Here is a 27,610-nt window from a genome sequence, read left to right on the forward strand (position 1 = left end):
GGCCGGGGGCGGGGCCAGGTGCCACCAGGTGGGAGCAGGTGCGGCCGGGCGGCCCCGCGGCGGCTGCGGGAGCCGCTGGCCCGGGCCGGTACCGGCGCTGGTGCCGGGCGCGCGGCACCATGAAGAAGCACCAGGCCATGCAGGGCACGTTCAGCCGGCTCTTCGGCAGGAAGCAGGCGCAGGGCCCCGCCGCCACCTCGCTCTTTGCCACCAACCCGCCCTGGATCTTCACGCAGGAGGTCACGTCCGAGAGCGCGGGGGGCACCGGTCAGTCTCGCTCCCCCTCCTGTTGTCACTGATTTGGGTTTCTGCTTTTGCTGCTTCTCTGCTCTGCCCTTTCCTTGTAGTCGCTGCCTGGGGGGAGGGAGGTCCTGCTGCCCCCAGGTGCCCGGTCGCAGCTGGTGGCCACCGTGGGGAGGGCAGCTTGGCCACCACCACCACAGTCCCTGTCTGCGGAGTGGCAAAGCTCAAGGAGCCATCTGATATGGCTGGGTTACAAAACTGCAAGTTCCAACCTGTTTAAAGCTTCCAGAGCACCTGGAATCACCCTCTGCAAGGGAAATGTAAGGAAAACGTAAAGGTTTCTGCATAGCCGCCACCTGCCTGAGAGCAGCCCCGGGCTCCTGTGAGGCTGCAGCCCCTCTGTGCCGCTGGCCTGGCTGAAAGGGTCCAAGGATCCGTCCGGGGCCATTTTCTCCCCTGTAGCCGTGGCTCCCTCCACCGCCAGCCCCTGGTCACTCCTCGCCAGGCAGTTCCCTCAGGGCGGGTGCATGGGGACCCTTTTCCACAGGATTCACTGTGGTTTCTCTGCGGTTTCCCTGCACTGCTTGTCCTGGGGACCCAGCTGGGAGGGTGCGGGACGAGCGGGGCTGGCGCTGAGCATGGAGCCGGTGCCTGGAGCGCTGCGGCGCCCACGGCTTGGGCTGCGGGAGCAGCGCTCGGCGGCGCGACGGGCGCCGGGGCCGTGGGCGCTGCCGCGGGCGGCCGTGCACGAGGCGCCGCGGGCAGGGAGGGCTTGTGCAAGCCTTGACTCAAGGAGCAAAAGGAAACGGGCCTGGGCGGAGGTGTGACGGGCCCCTGACTCAGAGGTTCCTGAGCAGCAGCCAACGTCACCGGCACCTCTGCGGCCCGGGGACCCCGGCTCGGTCCCAGGGTGACCGGGCACAGCACACGCTGCGATGGCTGGAGCTGCCCACCGGGGAGGGAAAGGGGCTCGAGGGGGTCGCACCGTCACTGCCGTCCGCCCGTCCCGGCGCGTTCGCCGCCTCCTCCCGGGATGGCGGCCGAGCAGCGCAGGCCTTGCCGGGGCTGGGCTCCCAGCAGGCAAGTCCTGTTTATCTAGCAGAGAAAACACCACTGCAAGCACTTCGTTTTGCTTTTTAATTAAGCGCATTCGGGCTGGAGATGCTTAGTAATCTAGGATCAAACAGCCCTATGATCTTTAATCCACTTTCTCACCGAGTCTCAGTGGTGACTCGCTTAATGCTCAGCTCCCGTCCCTTCGGATGCCGAGCGGCTCCGGCTCCGCTTTCCCATTCTGGCTTCCTTGGTTTGGTCGGATGGGGACCTGCTTGGTGACACAGCACTGCAGGGCGATGCCAAGGCCCTGGCCCCAGGGCATCCTCCCTTGGGGGCAGGAGGTGCAGGAGAGATGGCTCCTTGCCCTGGCACTGCCCAGGCTCCGGCACAGCAGGATTCCCCRGGGATCTCCAGCCTGGGAATGTCACGGCACCGAAAACACAGCCCGTCCCTTTCCCTTGCTTGGGGCATTGCGCAACCTCCACCGCCCTCCTCTGCAGCTGCTCATTTTTATGCGATCCTTGACAGAAACGCTCTGTTTGAGGATGAAACCCACTCTGAGGAAGCTGCTCCCGAGCTGTGGGTTTTGGTTTTTTTTTTTTTTTTTTAAATTCTTTTAAGGAATGGTTTGCTGCTAAGAGCTGCCCCTTCGGGGAGGAGCGGGAGGGTGTTTGCTTTCCCCAGTCCATTGATGCTCCTATCGGAGCCTGCTGGGTGGGAACATTCCTGTGGGGTCTCGCTCCGATCAGCACCTTTTGGCCCCTGGCCCTTCCCGGTCCCCTGCACTTTGCTTTCGTGCCCGTCTCCGGGGTGACGTGTGATTTGGGTCCCTCCTCCCGGCCACGCTGGGGTTTCCGCGCTTCGTTTCCGCGCGTCGCTGCTTCTGCTTGTTAATTCACGCTGCTAATCGGGCACAAAGAGCGTAATTAAAGTAATTTTACGAGCTTTATTCGCTGTCAGATGTAACCCGTCCCGGAGGGGTGTGGCTCAAGGTGCAGGCCAGGGCTGGGCCCCAGCGGTACCTGCGTCCTCCCCGGCCGCGACGCCGGCCCAGCCGCCGGGCCCTGCTCCCAGGGGTGGTTTGGGGAAGACACCGAGGCTCTTTGCGATGATCATCGGAGCCCGAGGGCTCTGCCGGTGCCAACAGGCCCTGCTCGCCCGGCACTAACTGTGACCCCGAGCCGGGCAGCCGGACGCTGCCAGYGCTGGGGAGCCGCTGCGGTGCCTCCTCCGGCACCTGGGGAAAAGGGGCACGGGAAAAAGTGGGAGTGCAGCATCGCTGGCAGAGCGGCAGTGCCCGGCACTCGCCTGGCTTTCTTGGGGATGGAAAGAAAGAGTTGAAAGCCACGGCCATGACTTCTGACTCTCCAAGGTGGAGTTCTAGTATTTGTTTACTACTAGAAATAACCCTTTCTGAATGGGCTTGACCTCTGCTCTGTGCTGCTCCTTAAACTCAAGTACTGTGTTTGCCATTAAGGGTCATTATTCCCTGCATGCACGAGCATGGCCTGGTGCCCCTGGAGTCTCCTCGGGCACCTTCAGCCCATCTCCAAGCTGCTCCTCGGGCTCCAGAGCCGCTCCGGGGAGCGGATATTGCAAAGTCTCCCCTGCGCTTTGCTAAACCCGGTGGCGTGTGGCTGTGTTTCTTCCCGCTGCCGATAGCGCGACGCCACTAACGGCCTTCCCTTCCTCGCAGGTGACGTGATTGAGGTGTACTACGGCGAGAACCGCTTCGGCACCATGAGCGACTGCGGCACGGCCACGCTCAAACCTCGGCCCCGAGTGCGGCCGCTGCTGACGTTCCTGCCCCTGGTGAGCACCCCCTCCCCGGGCGAGAGAGCAGTGCCAGGCAGAACCGCTCTCTAATGAAGGTGGATACGAGGGATTAGCAGGCGATCCCAGTTCCTGGGTTACAGTGGACCTAGGCGAGATATTTGGGCGGCAGCTTTATCAGCCCTGAGTCCTCCAATTAAGAGAAAATGCTGAGTGTGGAGATGGGATCTGGCTGGTGCGGCGCTTTGTACCCGCCGCGGAGCGGCGGTGGGGCTGCACACCCAGCGCGGTTGCTCTGGGCCATCGAATTGCAAGCGCTCCATTATTGTGACTTGCAGGAAATCCCTTCCGAGGGACAAAACGCCCTCCTAGAGCATCTCCTCCCGCCCAGAGCAAACATTGCAGGGGAATGTCAAATACCTCGGGTTGGAAAACACGCAGCCGGGGCGGGCAGGGCGGCACGTCCTGCCGTTCGCCGTAGGGCTACGCAGAGCCACTGCCGCCTCCTTCCCTCCCAAAGGTGGGAGCGGAGGTGGGCGCAAGTGGAGCGGGTGCTGGAGGCGCCGCTGCTCGGCGCCCCGTGTGCCGTGGTGGGAGCCACGTGTGGGCTGCAGCGCTGCCTTCTGCYTCTCGGCTTCCTCAGGGCCCCGGAGCCCCCAGTACTGCCGGGACGTCCCCTCGGCAGCACGAGCACCTTGGAGGCAGCAGGAGCTGGTCACTGTTAACGACAGAATGCACTTAAAAGGCCTCCTTTGCAAGTGCGTCCTCCTGGGAAGAGGAATGCCTTCCTCTCCGTGCACATCCTCATCCTCTGGAGCCACAGGGCGCACCTGCGCTTAGCGGGGTGACTAGGAGCTCATGGGCTTGCACTGCCCTTGCTGTAGGGCAATGAGGGGGGTCACCCAGGTGCTCAAGAGAGGCGTGAGGAAGTCATGGGCTGCATGGGTGCTGCCAGGTGCTCCTGCCCCGGCGATGCCTCTGAAGGAAGGAGGCCGGTGGATGCAGTCRTGTTGGAGCCCCAAGGATGGCGTAACCTGTGCAGGGCTGCGACCTGGGGCTCCTCTCCCACCACGGGGCTCAGTGCGGGCTCAGAGCAGCGCTGTGGCAACAGCACCGTGTCTTCAGAGAGCACCTGGGCTATTGCTGCTGTTTAGAGCTTCTAAATGTTTCATGCATGGGAATGTGTGGCACAGGAATATGCAGCATGAATGGTCCTGGGATAACCAAGGGCCACCAGAGGCAAGAGGCCGTGCCCGGTGTCTCCAGGGAAAGCCGGTGCCGAGCGGGACCCTGGGTGGGCAGGGAAGCCCGGCGGGGGCGCCCCGGACTGGAAATGCAGGTTCCCGCGCGCTGACTCAGCGGGAGGCTGGTGGCGGCCGCGATCCCTCCCCTCGGCCCCGGCGCTGCCGCTCGCACCCTGCGCATGGGCCTCTGATTCGAGAGGTGCCGCGAGTGCAGCACRAGCCCTTGGTGTGGAACGGGCTTGCCCATTTCTAGGACCTGTTGAAATGATGTGGCTGAAGCTGCTAATGGTCTATGGAGTTTCCTCCAGCTCGGCGTTGGTGCTGTCCACCTTCCTTCTCCCCCATCCTGGTGCTTGCAGTGCGGGGAGAACGGCCAAGCTCTGAGCCGAGCAGCCTCCCGGCCGTGGTGGGAAGCCCTCCCTCCTGTCTCCCCGCAGCTCGTTCCTGTGCCACAGAGGATTCATGGTCACCTGCAGCATGGCAGACGTGGCAGGCACTGTCTGTTTCCTTAATGCTCCTCCAAGAGCAGGAGGGGGATCCCAGGGTCCTGCGGCTCTTTCCCAAGGAGCTTGGGCTGCTGCTGGAGTCAGCACAGCCCTGTTGGCTCTCGTGGACCTGGGGATCTGTAATGCTAATGCAGCACTGAGCCCGGGATGAGGCTCCCGCCGGAGCAGGGCTTAACCTTTGCTCGAGGAGACTTCGGAATCCTGCAGGGATCTCCTGCAGAAACAGTGATAAGGCCTGGGAAAYGGGCACCAGCTCCATCCTTATTTCGGCTTCTGCTTGCAGAGTGTGGCCGTGGCGCAGACCGATGGCTGGAAAACGTTCCCTTTGTATGAGGGGCTGCGAGCGGCGGGTGCCCAGGGTGCAGCTGACAGCGGGTCCTGGCTGCTCCCAGCGCACGATGCTGCTGGYGCCAGAGCACGGGTCCGGCTGCACGCGGGTCTGGTCGCTCGCGGGTCCGGCCGCGTGCCGCTCCCGAGCCTGACGCAGCGGGCGCTGGCGCGGGGCAGGGGAGGCGGCGCGAGCGCCGTGCTGGGCGCGCCGGTGCCTGCTGCGGCTGCCGGCGCAGCCCTCGCCCGCGGTCAGGGAGGAGGGAGGCCGCGAGCCCCGGGCGGGCGTGAGAAGCGGGAGCCCCGCTCGGCGCCCCGCGTGAGTCAGCGCGCCGCGAATATCTTGCCGTGGGTGGCTGCAATTATCCAAACTGCCCGGCCGTAAGCRCCCTCGCCACTGCGGGGGTTGCTAAATTGCACGGTCCTGCAGCAGCTCGGCTGCCTTGAATTTGCAGCAGGAACACGAAGGGCCTAACCCTGCAACACAAGCCGTGTGAGCAGCAGCTTTCCCAGGGGGTTCAGCTCTGCTGTGGACAGAGTTTCCCCAAAAGCTGGAATTCTCTCTGGCACTTTGGCGGCTGCATTTTGTAGGTGACTTTGTGCCAGCAGCGTTTGCCAGAGAGCAGTAACCTGCATGGGAGCTGTTGTTATGTGCCGGTTGAACACTGCTGATCCCAGGATCTGCACCTGAGCTTGGCAGCGAAATAGCCACATGCCACCTGGTGCATCCCAGGCACGGGGAGGGTCTGTCCCTGTGGCCTGGGACACGTTGAGCACTTCCCCCMTCAGCAGCTGCTACCACAGGGACCTCAATGTGTAGCATTAGCCCTAGACTCCGCCAAGGGGTCTAGCAAGGTGACTTGCTGCACAGCCCGAGACTTGTCACCTCTGTTTTCTATTACCTCGAGCACAGAACTAACAGCTCCGTGTCGTGACTCTTGCAGAACGCGCAGGAATCCCATGGGGTGGCTGTGCCGACACCGTCCGTGCCTGAGGACTTTGAAGAAAAAGCAGCTCTGGGTAAGCATCCCCCTGCTAAGCCCCTGAAGGTGCTAAGTGTTAGCAAGGCCAAGCCCTTGGGGTGCTCCCCAAAGCAACTGCAGCATATTCTGATCCCAAGAGTTTGTTACTAAAACCAAACTTCTGTTAATAGGCTCCATTTCTGTAACTTTGCAAGGCACTGAAAGCATTCGGTGTGGCTAAGCAAGCACTTAGCCTGGCGTTCCCGGGGCGGGCTGGTCCCGGGTGGCCAGGGCGCTGCAGCCGCTCTGCTCTGCTTCCTCGCAGGCTCCCAGCTCAACGGCAGCTGCCACCTGTGCAGCTCGGCCGGGGACCTGCGCCCGCAGGTGACTGACGGGGAGGCCCTGGACGAACACATCCCCCCGCCGCCCTCGGTGCCCCCGCCACCTCCACCGCTCCCAATGTCGCTACCGACATCGCCGTCACCGCCACCGGTCCCGGCGTCGTCACCGCCACCAGTCCCGGCATTGTCACCGGTCCCGGCGTCGTCACCGCCACCAGTCCCGGCATTGTCACCGGTCCTGGCATTGTCACCGCCACCAGTCCCAGCATCGCCGCTGCCCTCAGCAGTGGCCCCCGCGACGCCCGCGCTGCCCGAGATCGAGGTGCCCCCGCCGCCTGCCGTGGCGCCGCCACCACCACCCGCCTCGTCCCCGCCTGGCACGCCGGCCCCTCCGGACTTCATCCCGCCGGCGCCCCCCTTCTCCGGGGGCATCTCCAAGTGGAAGTCGGAGACGGTGCTGAACGCGAGGCAGGCGGATGCGGAGGAGCCGGCGCGTGGGGCCGAGGCGGCAGSCCCCGGGCGGGATGGGGGGCAGGCGCCGGGCGGCGCCGAGCCGCACCTCACCTTCCCGCGCGCCGCCAAGGTGCCGCCGCCGGCGCCCGCCCGCTCCTCCTCCATGCCCGTGCCGGACGCGGCGGCGCCGGAGCAGCGCGTCCCCCGGCAGCCGCACGTGCGGCCGCCGCTCCCGCCCTGCTTCACCATCCGCCCCGCGGCGGCCGCGCGCCCAGCCGGGGCCACGCAGCGGGAACGCGGCGCCGCGGGGCTGCCCGGTGCCGAGCCGCCCGCATCCCACTCGCAGAAGGCTCCCCGGCCAAGGAAGGGCGAGGACGACTCGTCTGCCAGGTTGGAGTTTCTCACCGCCAATGACCTGGACCTGCCGCCTCCGGACTATCCCTCCGCGGACGAGGACTGGAAGGAGGCCAGTAACCTGAACAGGCTGAAACACGAGCTCGTGGCCCTGCTGTCCTCTTCCAGGCGGGTGGATAGGCCAGGGATTCCCCGGGCCATGAACGGCGTTGCCCATCGTGCTGGCTCTGATGCGGTTGGCTCCGAAGGGCCCAAGCTCACTAAACCCATCGGGAAGGACTCGCGGCTACCCAAAGGCGAGGAAAGGGAGAAGACTGGGAAGATCCCTATCGGCTCAGCCTCTGCCAGGGAGAGCCCCTCCGGTGCCGTTCCTCCCACTCCCGAGAGCAAACCCAGCAGCGTTATGAAAATCAGGAATGAGCTGGAGGCCATGCTGTCGCCGAAGAAAGAAGGAAAACCTTCCCCGGGACTGGGCAGCCCCAAGCAGAGCCCCGAGGACGGCGGTGCCTCCCTGTGCCCGGGTCCGGGCCGCGCTGATCCAGGTGGCTCCGTGCTGCCCAAAGCAGCTCCGGGGGAGCCCCAACCTGTGGCTGCTGCCGTGGAGCAGGAGAAGGTGCAGGAGGATCGGCCGGCGCCTGCTGCCCCCGCGGCCAGGGAGGCTCTGGAGGATGTAAGCCCGGGTCCCAAGCGGGTGTCCCCCAGCAGCAGCCTGAGCGCCCCGCAGCAGCCCGAGAAGCCCAAGGACGAGCTCCCGGTCCCAGCCTCTCCTTCGCCCTCCTCTTCAGAGAGGTTTTCCCCTGTGCAAAGCCCAGCTCCACAGCCTGACACGCTGCTCTTCCAGTACAAACCCCATCGTGCCAGGGCTGACTCCACGGACCGACTGAGTGCCGCGAGCTCCGGCGGGAACGGCGATGGAAAAGGCAGGAACCCGCATCCCTCTGAGCACATGTTGGGCCCCGCGGCACCGCAGGGCCCCTCGAGAGCGGGCCAGGACGACGCGCTCATCCACCCCATCACGGGCGAGAGGGTGGAGAGGGGCTCCCCCATGGCGCTGCTCCTGGCCGCCAAGCAGCGGGCACAGAGGGGCCGCCCGGCGCCGTCCCGGCGCGGCAGCGACACGGAGCAGAGGCCGCAGCTGAGGGGCATGCAGAAGCCCAACGTCACCGTGCTGGAAACGGCCTCCAGCAGCTTCTACCGCGACGAGTCCCGGCCTTGCTCCTTCGTGGTGGTGCCGCGCTCGCCGGGCCRGGCAGGAGAGCGGCTGCCGCGGCCCAGCTCRGCCGGGCCGGCGCAGGGGCAGAAGCCGCCGCCGTCCTTCTCCAGCTCCTCCGAGCAGGGCCGCTCGGCGGCGGCGCCGGGCGGGGAGACGGCGCCGGGCTGGGCGCACGGCCGGCGCGCGGCCACCTCCGCCTTGGTGCGAGGCCTCCTGGAGTCCAGCGAGGCTCCGGCGCCGCGCGCAGCCTCGCCGCCCCGCGGGCCCGGCCAGGACGAGGAGAACGGGGAGCTGCTGGGCTATGAGATCATCCCGCCGCCGCCAGAGTTCAGCAACGACGCCGATGCCGCACCAAGCCGCGAGGCCCGGCACGAGCGTCCCGGCGTCCCCGGAGCGCCGCAGTCCCTGCGCTGGCCCGGCCGCGACTACGGCGCGAGCCCCGAGCCGCCCGGCGCAGACACGGGCAGGAGGAGCGGCGAGCTGGCCGCGCTCTGCCCCGAGCCCGGCGGCCGCCCGCTCATCAAGAAGCGCCTGTACCTGTCGGAGCCCGAGCGCTCCCAGCCGCGCTCGGCCGCGGCACCACGTGGCCTCGCCGCCTTCGGCACGGGCGCCTTCCCGGCGGCGGAGAGCGCACGCCGGGCCGGCGGCGGCCTGCGCGGCGCCGCGGGCAGGAGGACGGCGGCCGATGCACCCGGGAAGGCGGCGCCGTACGGCAGTGCTGCTAGCGAGGCCAAGTACAAGGGGCTCAACGGGGATTACTCGCCCGCCGCCGCGGCCCCGGCCAGCAGGTAGGTGCCTCCCCAGGCTCGTCCCCAGCTTCRTCCTGAGTCACATCCTCTACAGCCTTGGATGCTCCTCCAAACCCAGCACCCAGCTCTTCCTTTGCTCTGAGCCTGGGCTGGGATCTTTGTTCTTCCCTCCACCTCTGCCCTTTGCCCCGACCACTCTTTCCCCCGTCCATGTTTAACCAAGACCTGAGGTTTGCCCCGTGGCCGCAGGGGCTCCTCACGGYGGTCGCAAGGACGAGCTGCCGTGCGGTGCGTGCCGGCGGCTGCAGCACCCGCGGGAATGCTGCGGAGAAGGGTGTCCTTCTAGCAGCTGGTTCATGGAGCGAGCCGGGGTCCCTCTTGGGATGCGTTTGGGGCTGGGTGTTGCTGCTCCATCAGCTCCCGTCCGGGGTTGGGGTGCTCCCCATGGAGGGGCACCCTGAGGAGGGACACAGTGCAGGGACGAGGTGCACCCATCCGGGGGAGSTGGAGGCCGTTTCAAAGCATTGCTGTTTTGACTAAATACAGGTGATTTCCGTGGCTTTTGGTAACCCTCTCTGGGTTTCCCTGCAGACCTGTCCACGGCAGCCCGCAGTACGGCGGGCCCAGCAACACCTTCACGGTCAGGCCCGGCGCACGGCAGCCCATCTCCTACGGCTACCAGAGCGGCCACCGGTAGCTCCTCCTGGGAGCTGCTCCGCGGCCGCCGCGCGGGACGAACCCCGGATCCCCCCTTCCCTGCGGGAACCAGCGGAAGGAGCGGAGCTGGGACTTGGAGCCATCTAAAAGATGGTCATGGAGCATTCCTGCTGAGGAGCTGCGAGCTGTTACGTGAGCAAACGCTTCCTTTCACCTCTTCCCCACCCCTGAGTATTACTTCCAAAACTGCAGCCTTGTAGGTCTTCTGAGGAGAAAGCAAAAGAGCATCCCGGGTGTTCTTTCAAGTGCGCAAACACTGAATAGGTTTTGGGGGGTTTGTTTTAGTTTTCTTTATCAGAGCTGAAGGCTGTGACTTGCAAAAGAAATACGCTGCCAAAAATGTGTGTTTTAGTTTGTCTAACCAAGGAGACCAAGCAGCTCAATTGCAGTGCAGCTGCAAAGGATGTGATGCTCTTGGTGCATGAAGTGCCTTTGGGGGGATGCTCGTCGCTGCGGGACCCGTTCCCACCCGCTGGCCGCTGCTGTGGGTGCTTCCCTGCACCCGAGCAGCCCCGAGCAAGGTGCCTTGTGCTGCGCCGAGAGCAACACAACCCGATTGACCGGAGCAAAGTTTGCAGTAGCGAACTTCGGGGAATCAGGATCAAACCTAATGTTCCAGCTAAGTAAAATTGCCAAGAAACACTGTAAGATAAATGTAAAAACTTGTAGAGAAAACTTTCTAATTGCTGACAAACTAAAAGCACTTTGAGACATTAGTCTACTGTTACCAAAAGCACTTTTTCCCCCACTRTTATAGTAGTTCCACTTGAGCTTATCCCATGTTGTCTTTGTGGAGACTTTGCTCTGCGAGTTGATTTGGAATTTGGAGATAAATTTCCTTGACAGTTCAGTTTTCAGACCAGTTATCTCGATATTAGCTGTGTGATGAGGAAATTCTAAGCTTTACATTATTTCCAGCTCTAATTACCTAATAATTTAACAACTGTTTTGAATATTGCATAGACTTCAAAGTATCCTGAACTTTACTTTGCTCTGAATAAAATGAGAGTGCAAATACTATAATCGGGCTAATAGCTCAATTGAAATGGTGTTCTGATGCCAGCAAGTTACGGTAACTTGGAGTATTTCCAGCCCTGCTCTCTGCAGCCAGCATTGAACCAACATGTTTTAAATACCTGGGTGTTGGTTTACAATGAGAGCCACAGGGAGAGGAATGCAATGGAGGAAGCAGCTTGCTGGGTACTTGTGTGCCGGGGCCGTGGAGCTGCAGCTCTGCAACCTCCCTGCCTGGAGAAGTGGGAATTACACCCAGGAACCGACCTGACCCGGTTGGAGCAGCTTTGGGGCTGTGCTTTGGTATTGTGTGAAATTTCCCCGGTTTCACTTTCCAAACAAACAAATCCCTACAGCTGCCCCAGCAGAATTGCAGGCTGGTTGGTTTCTCAAAATATAACTAGACTGTAATCCTGAAAAGCACAGTCTTAAATTTGTAGTGTTGTTGGAAACTGCAGCCTTGGAAGCGGACTTTGTCCGGAAATGAATTTTTGTCGTTGTGTGGGCTCTGCCTCCAGTTAAAAATTCACCTGATTTTGAGCACATCCCCTATGTGTTTCATTTTTTCAGAGCAAAATGTAGAGCTCTGCTGCTGGCATAGGCACCTAACTTCACGTTTGCTGTTTTTAGGCAGACGTACAATTCCTATAGAGGTGTACTGGTGTGTTCCATAGTGCCCTGTTCCTAGCCGTTGTGTATTTGTCTGTACTGGAAGCAGGAGGATGCAGGTCCATGCTATGAAATAGCTGCTGGTTCGGAGGCGCCGCTCTGGGAGCGCGCAGTGGACCGAGCGGTGCCTAATTCAGGTGGGGCCGAGTTGTTAAACTGGTTAACACGGGTGGCTGAAGCGGAGAAACTGCTCTGCCTTGGGCTAGACCTGCCGCTTCTGAACGCGGCAGCCAAACCCTGGCGTTTCTGGTGTTGGAGGCTGCTGGAGAGCTGTTCCTGCTGCACAGAAATCGCTGTTGGCAGCTGCAGAGCATAGGGGAAAAGCTATGGCTAATGAAGAGCAAGGAGCTCTGAGCTGCAGGGACGGAGGGACGAGCTCCYGCGTCGGGACCGCGCGCAGATCAGCTCTGACTCCCGTTTCTTCTCCTCCCCGGCTCTGTTTTGCTGTGTAAGTTTAGCAATAGAGGAGGGAGACTCAGGTGTGGCAACAGGGCAATMGACCTCGCAGCTGGGCCACGGTGCAGGAAGCTGTTGGGAAACCCGGCAGCGAAACTCCTCTGGTATTTCAGCCCTGAGTTTGGTCATTCGAGGCTTGATACAGCCTAAGTTGTCCCCTGCAGCTGTCTCCTCCTCAAAGGCAGCTGCTCACGTGGTGTAACTGAGAGCTTTACTTGTAAAGTCTGTTAACAAAGTCTCTTATTTATGAGTGACATGGAACATCAACCTTCTTGCATTAAACGTGTCTGGATGTATTGTTTTCTTGCATGTGTGGTCTGACTTTTTTTTTTTTTAAGTATTGCTTTAAAATAGTTCATGTACTGTAAAATCGAGCTCTTTTGCATGGGAGATTAAAATGACAGGACAGCAGCTGAAATTGGGCTCAGCAATAGTCTGAATTACTTCTTACCTAGGGCTTGGTCCAACTGCTACTCCCCTGTTGTTGCTGCAAAGCCCTGTGGCACCTTGGATGTCTTCAGGAGCCTGAGCAAGAAGAACTAAATGGGCAGCTGGGTGTGCATCGGTGCAACCCTGCGCACACCCRGCTGGTTCGGCAGGCTGGCAGCAGAGCCTCCACAGTTCAGCTTGTGCTTCTCCTATAAATAGAACTCTTGGTTTTGAGCTTTTCATTAGCAATGAAACCTGCATGCTCATTTGCAAGTCCTAACTAGACTGTTCTTAAAATTGAAAATGCAGTGTGAGCAATGCAAGGACATAAAAGGCAGGCTCGTCGTCTCAGTKGCTCACTCTCTCTGCTCAGCTAAATTATACTTATTTGCATTCCCATCGCTTTAATCCTGCTCTGGCTACAGAGCAAGGTTTTCYATTAGCAAAATGTGCAATGCTTTGGAGTTTTTGCTCTAGCCGCAGTGTATTTATGGAAGGAAAGTGACCCCTGACTTCAGACACATGTAAATTAGCCCTGACGGTGTGAACATCCCACAAAACTGAGGAAATTCTCCAATTCCTTTGCAGATAATTCCTAAACCAACTACCATTGATGTGGTTGTCGGTGTTTCTGCAAAGCTGCTTGCATGATGCAAGTGATGTAGATGTTACTATTTAATATAGCTTTGATAGCAATGGTACACTCACTTAGCAGACAAAATAACACAASGTAGTCACTACTTAGGCAAACTGTCTTTTTTGTGCATTGCACTTCATGGTGAAAAAAACAAAGATAAATTATATTAGAGGCAGGTACTTCTTAAAGGAATGTTTTTAAAGCCGTGCTGCTGTGCTGTCCAGCTAGCAGCTGCTGCCCTCCTGTGGCAGAACACCAAGCTTAGTCCAACGAGCTGCAGGATTTGCAGGAGTTGCTGAAAACACTTTTTTTCTGCTAAGAAAATATTTCTGTAATTACAAGCAACTAACTCCACAAGAGCTTCATCTTGGATTACATCTGCTTTTGCTTTGGTCTGTGGTGTTTTGCTTAAACCAGGCAAACTTATTGAGTTTATCTGTACTAATCTCTTTGATACTTGAAACTCTTCATTTTAGCAATGTATGGTTATATCCTACTTGAGGCTTTGAAAAAGAAAAAAGTATCTTTTWAAAAGTCAAAGGGCTTTTGGCCTGCCTTGTACTAGTGCTGAGGACCTGCAGTACCTTAGCATTATACAYAAAGCTGTTATAACTGAACCTAAGCTGAAAAATACTACAGAAGTGCCTGAAGAAAACTTGCAGCCAGTTACAAATGAAAACTGATTTATTTTAAAACAGCCATTTTTTTCAGACATCCATCTGTTTCACAAATAGCACAAGATCCGTTTCAGTTTTCAATCTGCTGCCAGAGGTCTGTAACACATAATTTCTTGTTGGTGTGGAAGGTTAGGTTTGAGGAAATATGTCAGTTTTCATAATCATGTATCTTGCTCTTATAATACACTGCTCTAGATCAGGAACTTCMTTCTGTGAACAACTGAATGGTGTTGGAATTCAAAGACACAACACTAGAAATGCCTAATCTGCCTAAAAATTAATTGCGGGTGCTGCTTATTTTACATCTTTCAGAACAGAGTTGAATGCACTAGAAGTAGCTTGTGTGTCCCTTAGTGGTGCTAGCATGCTAAACAAACAGCAGTAGCATTCACTTTAATAGCATTTTCTTTGTTTCACCAGTTGGGACCCACTTTTACTGGTGTAGGGAATGTTAGCTCTGACCAAGAGCAGTGCAATGCATGCAAAGCAACTTTATAACATGTTCCAGGGTAACAGTTTAGTTTGAGAGAAATTTAAGTGGTATGTTACAAAAAAACACCCCAAAGGTGTTGTGCAGTCAGTTCTGGGGATTGTGGAACGTTTGGGGTACCCCCCTCCTTATTTTCAGCACAAAATGCCACTCAGGACAAGTGTATAATAAGTTGCCTTAATATATCATTAAGCAGAGTCTTGTTAGAGGAGCAAACAACTGAAAATTGAACTCCTTATTCCAGTTTTACTTTATATAAACTCTTCTTACTCTTCAATATACTTCAGTATACAAGTACTTCAATTGTCTTCAGCACAGAGGAGTGGAAACTGTGTCAGACAGCACAACTGCTACCTTCTCTTGGCTGCCTGCATTCTTCACAACAGCCCCTCGAGCCGGCCTCAGCTTCAGGGCAATGCAGAGTACTGCAGCTCCTAGGATTTCAGTGTCTGTAACACTGAAACACAAAGGTGCTTCAGAGTGGGGCTGCATTGTGGAACCTTATCAGACAGGGCACAAGATTCCTCCCACCGAGCAGAGCGCAGTGCTTATTGTGGGAGCTCCCAGGCAGAGAGCTAAGAGGAACCCTCTCCCTGCACCCTGCGTTGAGGGGAGCAGTGCAGCCTTTCTGCTCTCTGTGCTGGGGCAAGTCTCCTTCCACAGGTGGAAGGATGAATTTATGCTGTTCTTAATAACAAGTCATGCTATCCCACTAGCAAAAATCTTGGTGCAGATAAGGGCTTCACATTCAGCTAATTATGGCAGGAGGGTTTTTTTAACCTAAATAACTTGTTTCTATTACTTCCTAAAGAACAGGAAGAAGAATTAACTTTTATTATACCAAACTGCATGTCTCTCCAAGCCTCCTCTGTGCTTAAAGTCAATATTTTTCTGTGCAACATACTGAAGTCTTATCACAGGTGAAGTCACTGCTAAGGAGAAGGTAAAGCCTGTTCTGTACTGAACTTGTGCCTAACTAACTACTACAGGAACCTTCTTCGCCACAAGCGTGAAGGCAGACAACAGACTACACCCGTTCCGGTTCACAAACACCTTTGACTGCAGCAGAATCCAAGTAACACCAGAAAGGAACTGGGACCAGTGAGTTTATAAAACTATTCTTTTACACAGTTGATCCCAGAAGCTTCAGCAGTTGGTAGTGGTACATCATGATGTAAAACCTGGTGATCCCATCCAACTGTAGTGAGCAAGGCATTGTCTAAAGGAGACCACGATAAGCCTTTTACAAAGTCTTGATGAGAACGGTTTCTGAACCTGGAAGAGAGGAACATTCTCTTAGACGTAAGCGCTGCCTAAGAGTGTTTATGAGCTTTTGGCAGTTCCTATCTTTCAAACTGCTGTTGTTGAATCTCCMAAATTTAAGAAGTATTTTTCTGCCAGTATGTGGACAAAAAGTTCATTAGAAGTCAGTAAGCTGCAATAGAAAATGTTTGTCTAGTACTTACACCTCTGAAAGGTTTGAGTCAAGAACAGCTACTGAACAGTCTTCACTGATTGAAGCCAGGAAGGGTGAACTACAGAAGAGAGAGGAGACCAGTATTAGAGCAATCAAATGTATGAAAGCATTTTAGGCAAAACTTAAGTGAATGCCACCCAGGTTACAGTGAATTATGACCCTCCCCTGCAGAAAGGCCAGAACTAGCTCTCCCCTTTGCTTTATCCTAAGAACCTCCAAGCATGTACAGTTGTACTCTTTACAGCCACTTCTTGAGCAGTACCTGTGTGCAGAAAACGCAAAGCCCGTGATACATCGGGTATGCACAGAAGCACTGAGGGCAGAATCAGGCATCTTTGTGTCTACTAGTGCAACTGTCCCACTTTCATCACCTTTGGGAGTAAGAAGGTATAAGGTTATTTATTAGCAAAGCTGCCACGTGAAAGGGATTTGTCCAGCGCTAGCCAGACRATGCGGTTGCTTCTTACCCAAAGCAAAAACGTCACTTTTTTGTGGATGCCACATGGCTGAGGTAGGGAGGTAACTACAGGCACTGCAAACTGTAAGTAGACAAACAGACAGGAGTGCAYAGAGGGTGGTCAGTGCAGAGATTTTCCTACAATGTCTCAATGAGCACGACACTAGGACATTTCTTTCCCCTGTGAACTCACACACGAGCAGTGACTGCAGAGGAACGTACCAATTCGAGTAGCTGGCTTGGGGCATCTGGTGTCCCACACTAAAGTTCTGCCATCCTATAAATCCAAAGTGAATAAAAAGGTTTTTACAATTTCTTTGCAGCACAGGTAAGCATAAACTTTCAGATGGACTATCCTGCCAGCCCATAGCCATAATCTGCACCCTTAGCCATAATCTGCACCCTGCATCCCTTTTTCTTCATATTTAAAATGATGCTGCCGTTAACAACAGGTTAGCTCCTTCATTCAGCCCTAGAACACAGCTCTAAAACCCCACATTTTAATACAAATCTGTACAACAACTGTTGAGCATACTCTGACTGGAACACACCCGGACACAACATAACAAGAGCAACAAGTTTAGCAGCAAGGGTACCTAATTGTACAAATTTTAAAGTTAAATCTCACAGTATCAGAGTGATTTTAAGACAGAATTAGCTTTACCTCGCCACAGGACAGGAACATAGTGTCCTTACCAGGACAGGAAGCCACACATGTCACTGAAGCGGCATGAGCTGCAAAAAGCACCAAAGGATAAAGAGTCTGCAAGGCTGTATCCAACCTTCCTGCGTATTCCCAACGCTCAAGCACATAATAGGGACAAGGCGCCTAGCAACTCCTGAGGCCTAGCACCAAGAGCAAGACAGTTTATGCCCAGACACAAGGTAACTCGCTGATATTCAAGTATTTCCTACCAAACTCATGAGCTGTCAAATCCAACTAGAGCCCCTGCAGTCAGGTCCCTGTGATTGTTCCTGAACACAAAGCAGCCCTGACAGATGAGACRTGAGCTGGAGGAGGGAGGGAAGAGCAGAAGAGCAAGGAACGGCTGAAGCCTCTGCTTCCTCCACCTCTGCTGTGACTAGGGAGCACAGCTCTCCCAAGATGCCATCCTGTATCTCCAGTGAATTCTTTTCAAACGTGCAACAGAAAATCACACGGTTACACACAACTCCAACAAAGATTTCAGTCAAGAGAAACTGTAAATGCACTGAGAGGAGAAAGACAAGCGGGATTTTATAGGCTATATTTGTATATAGGACCCCTTTGACAGGCCCGCGTGGCGCTCACCTCTGTAGGAGTGCARCACGGCTTCCTGGGGCAGGTCCCACACTTTCACACTGCGCAGAAAAGCAAGGCGTTAGAAAGAGCCACAGGAAATCACCGGGAGCAGGAAGGGCAGGGCAAGGAGCGCTCACCAGAAGTCTAGGCCGCCGCTGACAGCGTGGATGCTGTTGGCGAGGACGCTCACTGCCATCACGATGTCGTCGTGCTCGTATTTACAGAATTTATTCACGATGAGGGTTTCCTTCTCGTCCAGCTCCCAGAGCTCCACGGCGCCTGGGAAAGGGCAGGTGAGGCCGAGCCCCGGAGCAGCGAGAGGCGCCGGCAGCCGCCGCCGCCTCCCGTCCCCCTCGCTCAGGATGGCCTGGGAAGCGGCTGATGGACACGGCGGCCCAGGACACCTCTCCAGGAGTTGCTCTGGGGCCACAGAGCTCTGCGATGCTCAGGSCTGGGGAGCAGGGACCTCCCCCCGAAGACAGCGCCAGGAACCCCCAACTACAGCAGTGCGACCAACACCCCCCGGCTCCCAGGAATTGGGTCCCCACATCCCTATCACGGGAAAAGGGGCAGAACCCTCTGTATCCCCCAGGAAAAAAGCATCTTCCCCCAAGCTCCTATCCCTACAAAAGGAGTCAGAATCACCTCCGTCCCCCAGGAAAGGGGTTCCCCCAAGCCCCTATCCCAGAGAAGGTGTCAGRACCCTCCACATCTCCCAGGAATGGGATCCCCCCCAAACCTCTATCCCAAAGAAGGGATCAGAACCGCCCAAATCCCCGAGGAAAGGGGTCCCCTCAAACCTCTATCCCAGAGAAGGGATCAGAACCACCTCCACCCCCCAGGAAAGGGGTCCCCCCAAACCCCTATCCCAGAAAAGGAGAGAGAAGCCTCCACATCCCCCAGGAACGGGGTCCCCCCAATCCCGAGCGGGGCGCGGCGGCGCTCACCGGAGTCGGAGGCCACCAGGATGCCCTTGTCGGCCACCCAGCAGAGGTCGGCGACGCCCGCCTCGGTCTGCACGCCCGCCGTGCAGAAGCCCTCGCTGGGCGCGCGCCGCGGCTCGCCGAACACCCAGATGGAGCCGGACCAGCAGCGGCCGCTGAGCGCGGAGGCGCCGAGCAGCAGGGCCCCGTCTGCGGGGGCGCAGGGCGCCGCTGAGGCCGCGGCCCCGCGCCCGCCCCGTCCCCGCCGTGCCCGCCGTGCCGCGGCCCGGTACCTGCGCGGTAGTGCGCGCGCTCCAGGTGCGGCTCCATGCAGGCGGGCGCGTTGGGCGGGAGGTTCCACCCGGGCCCCGCGCCGGGGCCGCTGTCGGGCTCGCGCTCCGGGCCCTCGGCCTCGGCGGGGGGCGGCGACAGCGGCGACAGCGGCGACAGCGGCGACAGCGGCGGCGGCTGCTCGGGCGGCGGCGGCTCCTCCATGTTGGCGCGCGGGACCCGGGCCGGCGCCCCACGTGCTCCCGCGCCGCGCCGGCTCTCGCGAGAGCCCGGCCCGCCCCTCTCGCGAGAGCTGAGGCGGCGCCATCTTGGCGGCGGGAGGGCGGGCCGCGGTGACCGGGACGCGGGGTCGGTGACAGCCGCTGCCGCCGCCGCCATGTTCTCCCGCCTGGTCCTGCGCGCCGGTGAGCAGCGCCGGCGGGCGGGTCGTGGGTTGGTGGAATGGTGGGGTGGGTGGAATGGTGGGGTGGGTGGAATGGTGGGGTGGGTGCTTGTTGGGTGGGTGCTTGGTGGTGAGGGGCCTCCGTCCTGACGCGCTCTCTGCCCCTCTCGCCCCGCAGCCCCGGCCGCGCTGAAGAACCTGCCGCCTCCCGTCACGGCCGGGTGAGTTGGCGGCTCCCTCAGCGGCCCTTCCCCGCGAGCCGCGCTGACCTGCCCGGGGRTCCGGCCCTGCCCTGACCCCGGCCCTCCCGCGTAGCCCTCACCTTCCCAGGGGGCCTGCTGCAACAGCCACGCTGGGAGGCAGCCCTGGAGCTTGTCCAGGCCCAGCCCGTTCCCCAAGGCCCCTCCATGTCACGGGAAACACCCTCGAGCAGCACCGAAGGCGGCTGCTGTTGCTTTTTTCGTGGTAGTTAATTTGATGGACTCTTTCTCCTCATCTACAGCATATTGCATGCCAAAAGAACCCTCCATGCCAGTCAGCAGTGCGCGGCTCCTCTGCCACCTCTGCCCGAGAAACCAGGACAAGTACGCTATGGTTTGATCCCTGAGGAGTTCTTCCAGTTTCTTTACCCCAAAACAGGAGTCACAGGTTAATAAACGTATCTGTTTGCATGTTCTTTGATTTTTTATTTTATCATTGTGTTCGCAGCTAATAGCTGGTAAGGTAAATAGCTAGAATGTTAGGGCAAAGGTTGGCCCTTTGGTGTGAGCACCTTGGATGTGCAGRAAGCAAGCTGCATAATTTGCCATATGAGGAGGAGCGGTTCTTTTATTTTGTTAAATGCCTGGTTCTACRTGATAAATTATTTCTTGAGGCACTCAGGACTTTTCCCGTTTACTCTTCCTTGTTCCTTAAAGACAGGTTAAAAGCATAACACATCCTTGAAAAAAATAGATKTATTTTCCTACTGGCTCTAAAAGTCTATAAGGAGAGAGTTTTGCTTGCTGGTGATTAAGGAGGAGCTGCAAATCCCACTGAAGGTGTAATTTACCTCTSCATCTCATTGATATAGAGTGTTCTCATTGCTGTTCAGTGCTCTCGTTGCTGCTCAGTGTGTGGCAGTAAATGAGACATTCCTCTTGGCTGTTGGAAGCTACCCCTGTTTTTGGTGTTTGACATGAATGATAATARTAAGGTGTTTGACCACATGCCCCTAATGCTGTTTCATTTCTTTTTTTAGGACCTTATATGCTGGGAACTGGACTCCTGCTTTATTTACTCTCTAAAGAAATCTACGTAATTAACCATGAGACTGTTGCAGGTGCTTGCATATTGACAGTCTTGATTTATGGTGTTAAAAAATATGGGTCTGCTGTAGCAGCTTTTGCTGACAAACTTAATGAGGTGAGAACAGAAATGTCAATTTAACTCTGTACTGGCAACTCTTTAATATTAATAACTTTAAATGTTAAACTTCTAAGTTTAATATTTAGGCATGTGCCTAAGTCATAGGTCAAAATCATAGTGTCATATAATCCTTAAGGTTGGAAAGGGCCTTTAGAGATCATCTAGTCCAACCCCAATCATGCTTTAGATCTTCAGAACAGCGCTTACGTAAGGATTTTATAGATTCTCTATCAATATTATGTAGGTCTTTGAAATGAAAAAGAGTCTATGTTAACACAAGTACTTAATGGAATAATTTAAAAAGTAAAATTGATTGCGAAGCATAATTTTTCCATCTTGTCAACTCTTGACCTCAAACCTGACACTACTCAGTTTGCAGAAACAATTCTCAAAATGTAATGGAGAATTTAGAGAAGTAGTTACAGCTTACTTGTTTGCCTTGCCTCTTGCGTTCATTCTGAAGTGTCTGTTATGTTACATATTACATTTATTCATCTTTATTACGTTTAATATATATAGTGTGTACATAAATATTTATAAAATGTATATTTTTTACTTTCCAGGAGAAAATGGCCACAGCTTTAGCTGTGAAGAATGATGCAATTAAAAGTCTTGAGACTGCAATTGAACAGGAGAAGAAGGAGCAGTGGAGAGCTGAGGGCCATAGTTTTCTCTTYGATGCCAAGCGGGTAGGCCTCTCTAGCCTTACTGTTGGTTTTTATTGTTCTCCTCACTATACATAATCCTCCTGGATTGATAACAAGTAACAAAACATTTGCAGCGTGTGTGTCACAGACTTGTCCATTTTTACCACCTAATGTRAAGACTTCTGGTACAGAACTGTGTTCGGTTGCTTTTTTTTTTTTTTTGCCTAATGTTAACCAGCTGGTGTTGTCCTTTGTGTTAGAATAACATCGCAATGTTGCTCGAAGCTAACTACCGAGAAAGGCTGCTGACAGTGTACAATGAAGTAAAGAAGAGGTTGGACTATCAAGTGGCTATGCAGCATTTGAAGCGTCAGAAAGAACAAGATCACATGATTCAGTGGGTGGAGAAAAATGTTGTTCAGAGCATCACACCTCAGCAGGTATTTCATGTGTTTTTTATCTCTTTTTACATTTCARTCTGTAAAAATACACTGGACAGGGCTTCTGGCTTGGAAGGTCTCTCTTGGTGACTTCCAGGTTGAGCTCAGATGTGTTTCTGCTGCTAAGTAAAAGCTAATGTGTCCAGTAATTGTTTACCAGGTGCTGATGCTGCTGGTGGCTCGAGCTCAAAGCATTCATGTTGTTTGAATGCACTCCACCACAGTGCTGAGCTTGAAGAAAGATTTATAGCCAACAGGTCAGGGAAGTTGCTTGTAAAATTCCTCATGTAAGATTTCAGTAATTTAGGATATACAAGGAGACTGTAGACTTCCTTTCTGTAAAGAACAAACCTGAGAACAAGAAAACAAACGTCCCCAGCATTGCTTGCAGATACTTTAATATAAGCCACAGTCTGGATTTGATTCTTTGTCTTCATGAGTTATAATATTATCTCTTTTAATCTTTGTTGCATTTAATGGGTCCAAAGGGAAAATCTGAAGTTCATTATGGCGGATGTTTTGCTTAAGTATCTTTTGCCAAGTGTATTGTCTTAAAGGGATTGTCTTTTCTTCTGCAGCAAAAGGAGAGTATTGCGAAGTGCATCTTAGACCTGAAAGCGTTATCGAAGAGCGCACACGTGACAGCGTAACCCCGTAACATCTGATTCCGTAGACTTGTCTTCTATGGCTTATTGTTGGAAACTGTACGATTCTAATAATTAAAGAAGTCTCTTACTCTTGACTTGTACRCTGGTTTCCTTCTTGCACTTGTGGTAGCTTGGTCTCCAAGATAAACTGCTGTAGTGAGAGAAAAAAGTGGGGGCTTAAAACCACCGCACGTGCAGTTCTGTATGGTTCCTGGTTTGGTCATGAAAAGATCATTTTCACTGTGCAGCTGTAAGAGTGACTGGTTTTAGTTATTTGTGGTTATGACCTACACTTAAAACCATTGTTACTRTGGGTGTTTTAGAGTGTTAATGCTCCCATACACTTAGTAAGCTATCCAAGATATGGAGATGATCAAGGTGCTTTTTCAAACAGACAGACAAAAACCTGTAATATAACTTCAAGAAAATATCTTCCTCTTCTGTGGAAAAGAGGATGTTGCGGACAGAAAATAGAGCAAAACCCAGCTGAATGCTTCAGCTGAAGTCACCAATGGAAAAGTTAAAGCAACTAGACGGATAAACTTGCTCTTGAGAATTTTTTTCTGGGAAAAGCTTGCTCATTATCATACATAGCAAGGAATGAGTATCAATGACAAGTATGATAATACTTGTTGGGCTGACATCGTTATTTATTTGGAAAACTATTTTTCCTCAGAGATGGTGCTACATTTCAAATACATGTCCCTGTAGAGCTAGGCAGTTAAATACCTCCAATCTCCCACATTTGGAAGTGATTCATTTAGTATCCTTTTTTTATGACATAAGTAGGCAAAGTAGTGTACACTTAATGTTTTGTTACGTAGATGTTGCAACAGTTCCTGAAAATAGAGGGCTTTTCATATTTCCTCTTTAAAAAAAGAAAAAAATAAAAAAGGAAACTGAAGTTGCAGAACTTCCGCATTTGTGTAACCCAATGTTTGAATGATATTTGAGCTCTGAGTAGTTTGCCAGGGTTTTTTTCACGAAGCAAGAGGTTATTGTGGTGATAAACCTTCAAAAGTTTTCTACTGTTGTATAGACAGCAACATTTCTGGTGCAAGGTAAGATAAATATTTTATCATTTATTGCTATTTTATTACTGCAAACGCAGTACACTTGACTCAGGCAACTCAGGTTCCAAAAGGCTCAATATTCTCTCAGGCTTAATATGAGGAGTATTGGGGGTAATTTTACAGTAAACTTAACAGTTCCTTATCTTTAATTCCAGTGAGGTTGCATATCCAAATACTTTCTTGTGTTGATGGAAAAGCAGATGTAAACTCGGAGGGGAGGAACTTAAGAAAGAATTTTTGTTAAAATTGTTTCAGATTATGAAATCTTGCATAGTTACCTGTTCTAGCATCTAGCATGTTTCCTCCTTTTGAGATCTGGCAGTGTGTGCACGAGAGCGCAGTGCATATGTGCRTAGACACCCAAGAACAAGACTTCAACTAGGATTCCCACTGCAGGTTTCTTTCAGTGGGCTTTGTGCAAACTTGCGTGTGGCTTGCACCTAGCTTGTAAAGTAAGGGTGTGGGGAGAGAAAGAGGGCTAAGATACCAAAAACGGTGATAATGACTAAAAAGTCCATGGGCTACATGAAGGTGTTGTTTGTCTTGCTCTATTCTAAATCACGGAGAAAAGCGAGCTTCTTGTAGTATGTACTATTTTATCAATACTGTGTGTTTATGTGTATAAACTTTTTTTTTTCCTCTCCCCTCTGTAGTTTATCCATCCGTGTTTGGAGAGAATGGGATCTTCYTCCTCACAGTCATATACAGGTATCTACTTCTTCRAGGAATACGTGTAGATTCAGTCTTTACTAAGCTGATGTTGTCCTGACTCAAAAAAGGCTGCTGGGGAGTAAAAATAGATCTATGAATTTGGGAAATTGCAGCATAACTGATGACTTTCCAAGGCTGTTGTTAAATAGTACTTTTTTTTCAGCTCAGCRTGTTAATTTTCATCTTTCTGATAGAAAGCTGTTATACTTGTATGAACATTTACTTGCATCTTATGTCTTAATTCTTAAGTAGGAATATGCCTCTGGCTATGTAGAGTTTGTCACTTGCAGTATTAATGGATAAATTAACACATTTTAAGCAACTRTATTTTCTATTCATTTCTTGTTGCACGAGAACCTGTTCCTGCTGCTGTCACTGCACATACCGCAGTCGCTACCTCTACTGTCACTGCACCTAGCGCTGTCTACACCTCTCCTGCTGACTCACGAGCTTCAGATGTCCARTGCTTTATAGATAAGTAAATATTACACCTTTATTTCCTGAGTTTAAATGTAAGTGYGCCTTGAGATTGCAGACTGCTCTCAGGGCAGGGTGTTGTGTGTCAGGTTTTTTAAAAATTGCTCAGGATTTCCTGCTCTATGCATTAGATGCTTAATTCACATTGATACTTCACAAACACCTTGTTGTCYTATGTACTTTGGGATAAATGATATATTATGTTCCATAATGTTTGATGGATATCAAAATTAGAGTTTATTTAGCCTTTTTTTTTAAAGTAATGGTGTTTCTGACACTCTTTTCTGTGTATTAGCAGCCCTGAAATCATCTACATGTTGCTAGCCTATATCTCTGGCATCCTGTCAAGTGCTTTCTTTTTTGCAGTTGTCTACCTTATCAGAAAAAGTAAGTGAGACGATAGCGGGAATATCAGAGGCAAAGCAATGGTTTCAAGGCAATGGTTTATTCAAACTTGTGGCAAAAAAAAAGAGATTGTGCTACACATTTTATGCATCATTTAGGCATAGTGCTGAGTTTCTGTGTTCTTCCTGCTGAATCTTAAAGTAGGGCAGATTTGTCATAGAGTTCTTGTTTCTTTTAAAATAACTGATGTGCTATTTATACTTTTATAAGTACACTCTGGGTTGTGACTGCTTCAGTAGATCATTACAGTTTCGATGATCGTTCTCAGTGGTAATTTCTTGTATTGTCCCCAATAATTGGGTTCRAAGGTCAAAGATTCATAAGGGTCTGTTTACCAGAAGAACTAACCATAGCGCTGGTGTGGGAGATCTTTTGTCCATATTTGTCTTATTTCCAGGACAGACTAACCCCCTGGGTCCTAATTGCTCCCTAGCTCTGCACTTAGAACATCCCAGTCAGAAGTTCGGACAGGCAACAGATGTTCTCTTTGGCCTTGAGATGACAGCTCTTGCAGGGATGGGTTGTGTTGACTAAAGACTTGCTATCTTGTCAGTAAATACCAGACAGAAGCCATAGAAAGAAGTGCCAATGGGGATAAGCTACTTGCCTTCTCCCCCTGGCTGACAGTGACCCACAGAACCTCCTCCTCGTCTCTCCAAACATGCAAGTAAAAGGCTGAGGTGGGTATTGCTGTGTCTCCTTCCTAGGGCGTAAGAGACCTCAAGAAAACTTCCAGGAGCAAGCTCACCCTCAGGAGGCCTGTGAGACGTTTGTTGGGAACAGCCAGGTAAATGTCAGAACTGTTCCATGTTTTGATACTTTATGCAGAGATTTCATTTTTGGGGGGTAAATGATAAATATTAACTTGGAGGTGAGAAAGGAGGCTTGCTCTTGCAGACAGACTCAAGTGTTAGTCAGCAGGTCTTGTGACTGCTGTCCCTTCGATGCAGAAAATGCGACTTTTGCATCTTGGGCTTCAGCCTGAGTTTGTAGCAGTCCCAGCGTTGCCTGAGAAAGTGGCTAGAAGGAAGGATAGCTGTTCTTACTGTGTTAAGGGGCTTGAATGCTGCATTCACCACATATTCCAGGGCTGCGCCAAACCATTAATTAGGGTTGGGGAGAGGGTTTTTGTTTTTGTCTTAATTAAATTGATTCTTTAGAAGCCCTTAGTACTTAGTGTTTTGCAGGATCCTGAACTAGCCTAACATTTTGTCTGATCCAGCACAGCATTGACTTGATTTCTCATGCTCAAGGGCAGACTGTGACCACATAGGGTGTCTTATCACTGAAAACAAAATTAGAGGTGGGAAATTCATGCTGAAATGTAATATTGATGCATTCTCTAACCTTGCGTCTTCTCTGCAGCCCCAGGATGAGGTTACCTATGCCACTCTGGTCCTCCAGCAAGCTGTGGCCCCAGGCACTGTATGATGATGTGCACAGCTTCTGCTGGAATGGGGACGCCTTCACACTCTGCAAGTGCCGTGCTCTTGGAGTTGTATCAAATCATGTCCTGCTTTAAGGAATGCTGCCAACATTGCAGTATGTAACATCAGCTAGCTTTGCAGTTAGGAGGGAGAGTTAAGGCCTTCCCTTCCAGCTGCTCCCCAACACTTGTGGACAAATAATTTGATTTTTACAGATTACTTCMTCTGTAGAAATGTCTGAGAGTTCTTGCAATACACTTTTGTTGTTTCCTTTTTTTTTTTTTTTGCTATTGCTTTCAAACAGAGCTAAAGCAAGTATTTTTTTCCTATTTGTACTTCTCTGTGCATAAGTACGTTTGTGCCTATATACATTTGTACGTATGTTTCTCTGTTTGRTTACTGGCTACAGGTGACTTTTCTTGCTTTTTTTGACTGCCAAGTGCTCTGTGCTCTGTTTAACCTTTCTGCTCAGTGAAGTGATGATAATAAAATCTCTTCATGCAAATTTGTTTCCTGAGTGGATCACAAGAATAAACTTCCTAACTTTGTCGCCTTTAAAGCGTCATTACATGCTGAAATGCATGATCATATTGTTACAGTCAAAACTTGTGGAAATGATGGTTTGGATCACTCTAAGTATTTTGGAAATTTTAAATTGCCTTCTTTTCAGAGGATAGGGAAGAAGTTACCTCTGGTCATTCGGTCTTTGCAGCTGTAGAGGAGCGTGGCCTCTTTGCACGTTGATTTGTGCCTGACTCGTGCAGAGCCTGAGGAGCGCAGTGCTCTGTGCATCTTGCAACGCACCTGAAAGAGCTGCAACGGCTCTGYCCCGTGACACCTCAGCCCTCTCAAGTTCTGATGCGTCCTTGTTTCTGGCACCTGAGAATATGAGATCCTGGAAAATGGTTTGGATGACTGATGATGTGTTACTGTAACTGCCTCTAGAGAAGTGTTTTGGGCATGAGAAACGTCTTGGGTCTTGCAGCTTCCTATGCGTTCCCACGGAAGTCTGTATTTGGTAACAGACCTGAGAGAAGCTCCCCTAGAAGGAAGACTAAATGTCCACTTGATGGCAGCAAAAACTCACAGGTGGGCAGCTCTGTTTCACCCAGTTTACATTTATTGCTTCATTTTGCCAGCAACCAGTTAGCAGAGAGCGACACAGCTTGTGTGGASAGCGGTGTCCTGATGTTTTGGAACAGATCATCTGGTTGCAGTGTTTAAACAAAGCTCTTACCAGAACCAGAGGTGACG

The 27,610-nt window shown here is 53.0% G+C and overlaps 3 protein-coding genes and 1 long non-coding RNA gene across 4 annotated transcripts; 3 read left to right on the plus strand and 1 right to left on the minus strand.

Annotated features, from left to right (window-relative positions):
• The first annotated feature begins 119 nt into the window (after window positions 1-119).
• Window positions 120-12,079, plus strand: CUNH6orf132 (chromosome unknown C6orf132 homolog). Its single transcript, XM_026036051.1, has 6 exons — window positions 120-267; window positions 2,996-3,111; window positions 6,094-6,169; window positions 6,437-6,627; window positions 6,769-9,241; window positions 9,809-12,079. The coding sequence occupies exons 1-6, from the start codon at window positions 120-122 to the stop codon at window positions 9,916-9,918; spliced, it is 3,114 nt and encodes a 1,037-aa protein (XP_025891836.1). The 3' UTR covers window positions 9,919-12,079.
• Window positions 12,080-13,893: 1,814 nt separating this feature from the next.
• Window positions 13,894-18,944, minus strand: WDR77 (WD repeat domain 77). The gene is made up of 10 exons (XM_026036052.1): window positions 18,743-18,944; window positions 18,474-18,659; window positions 17,664-17,805; window positions 17,536-17,585; window positions 16,909-16,979; window positions 16,467-16,521; window positions 16,255-16,326; window positions 16,050-16,158; window positions 15,777-15,845; window positions 13,894-15,585 (listed from the first exon to the last, which is right to left on the minus strand). The coding sequence occupies exons 1-10, from the start codon at window positions 18,942-18,944 to the stop codon at window positions 15,426-15,428; spliced, it is 1,116 nt and encodes a 371-aa protein (XP_025891837.1). The 3' UTR covers window positions 13,894-15,425.
• A 167-nt stretch (window positions 18,945-19,111) lies between these two features.
• On the plus strand, window positions 19,112-22,358 carry ATP5PB (ATP synthase peripheral stalk-membrane subunit b). The gene is made up of 7 exons (XM_026036134.1): window positions 19,112-19,144; window positions 19,301-19,343; window positions 19,625-19,770; window positions 20,363-20,526; window positions 21,093-21,218; window positions 21,437-21,616; window positions 22,195-22,358. The coding sequence occupies exons 1-7, from the start codon at window positions 19,117-19,119 to the stop codon at window positions 22,264-22,266; spliced, it is 759 nt and encodes a 252-aa protein (XP_025891919.1). The 5' UTR covers window positions 19,112-19,116; the 3' UTR covers window positions 22,267-22,358.
• Window positions 22,359-23,976: 1,618 nt separating this feature from the next.
• Window positions 23,977-27,034, plus strand: LOC112944637. The gene is made up of 3 exons (XR_003248806.1): window positions 23,977-24,911; window positions 25,637-25,716; window positions 26,295-27,034. It is a non-coding gene; the product is annotated as an uncharacterized LOC112944637 (long non-coding RNA).
• The last annotated feature ends 576 nt before the right edge of the window (window positions 27,035-27,610 follow it).

This window comes from Nothoprocta perdicaria, unplaced genomic scaffold (assembly GCF_003342845.1).
Source record: "Nothoprocta perdicaria isolate Ctin4 unplaced genomic scaffold, notPer1 scaffold_170, whole genome shotgun sequence".
Taxonomy (NCBI): Eukaryota; Metazoa; Chordata; class Aves; order Tinamiformes; family Tinamidae; genus Nothoprocta; species Nothoprocta perdicaria.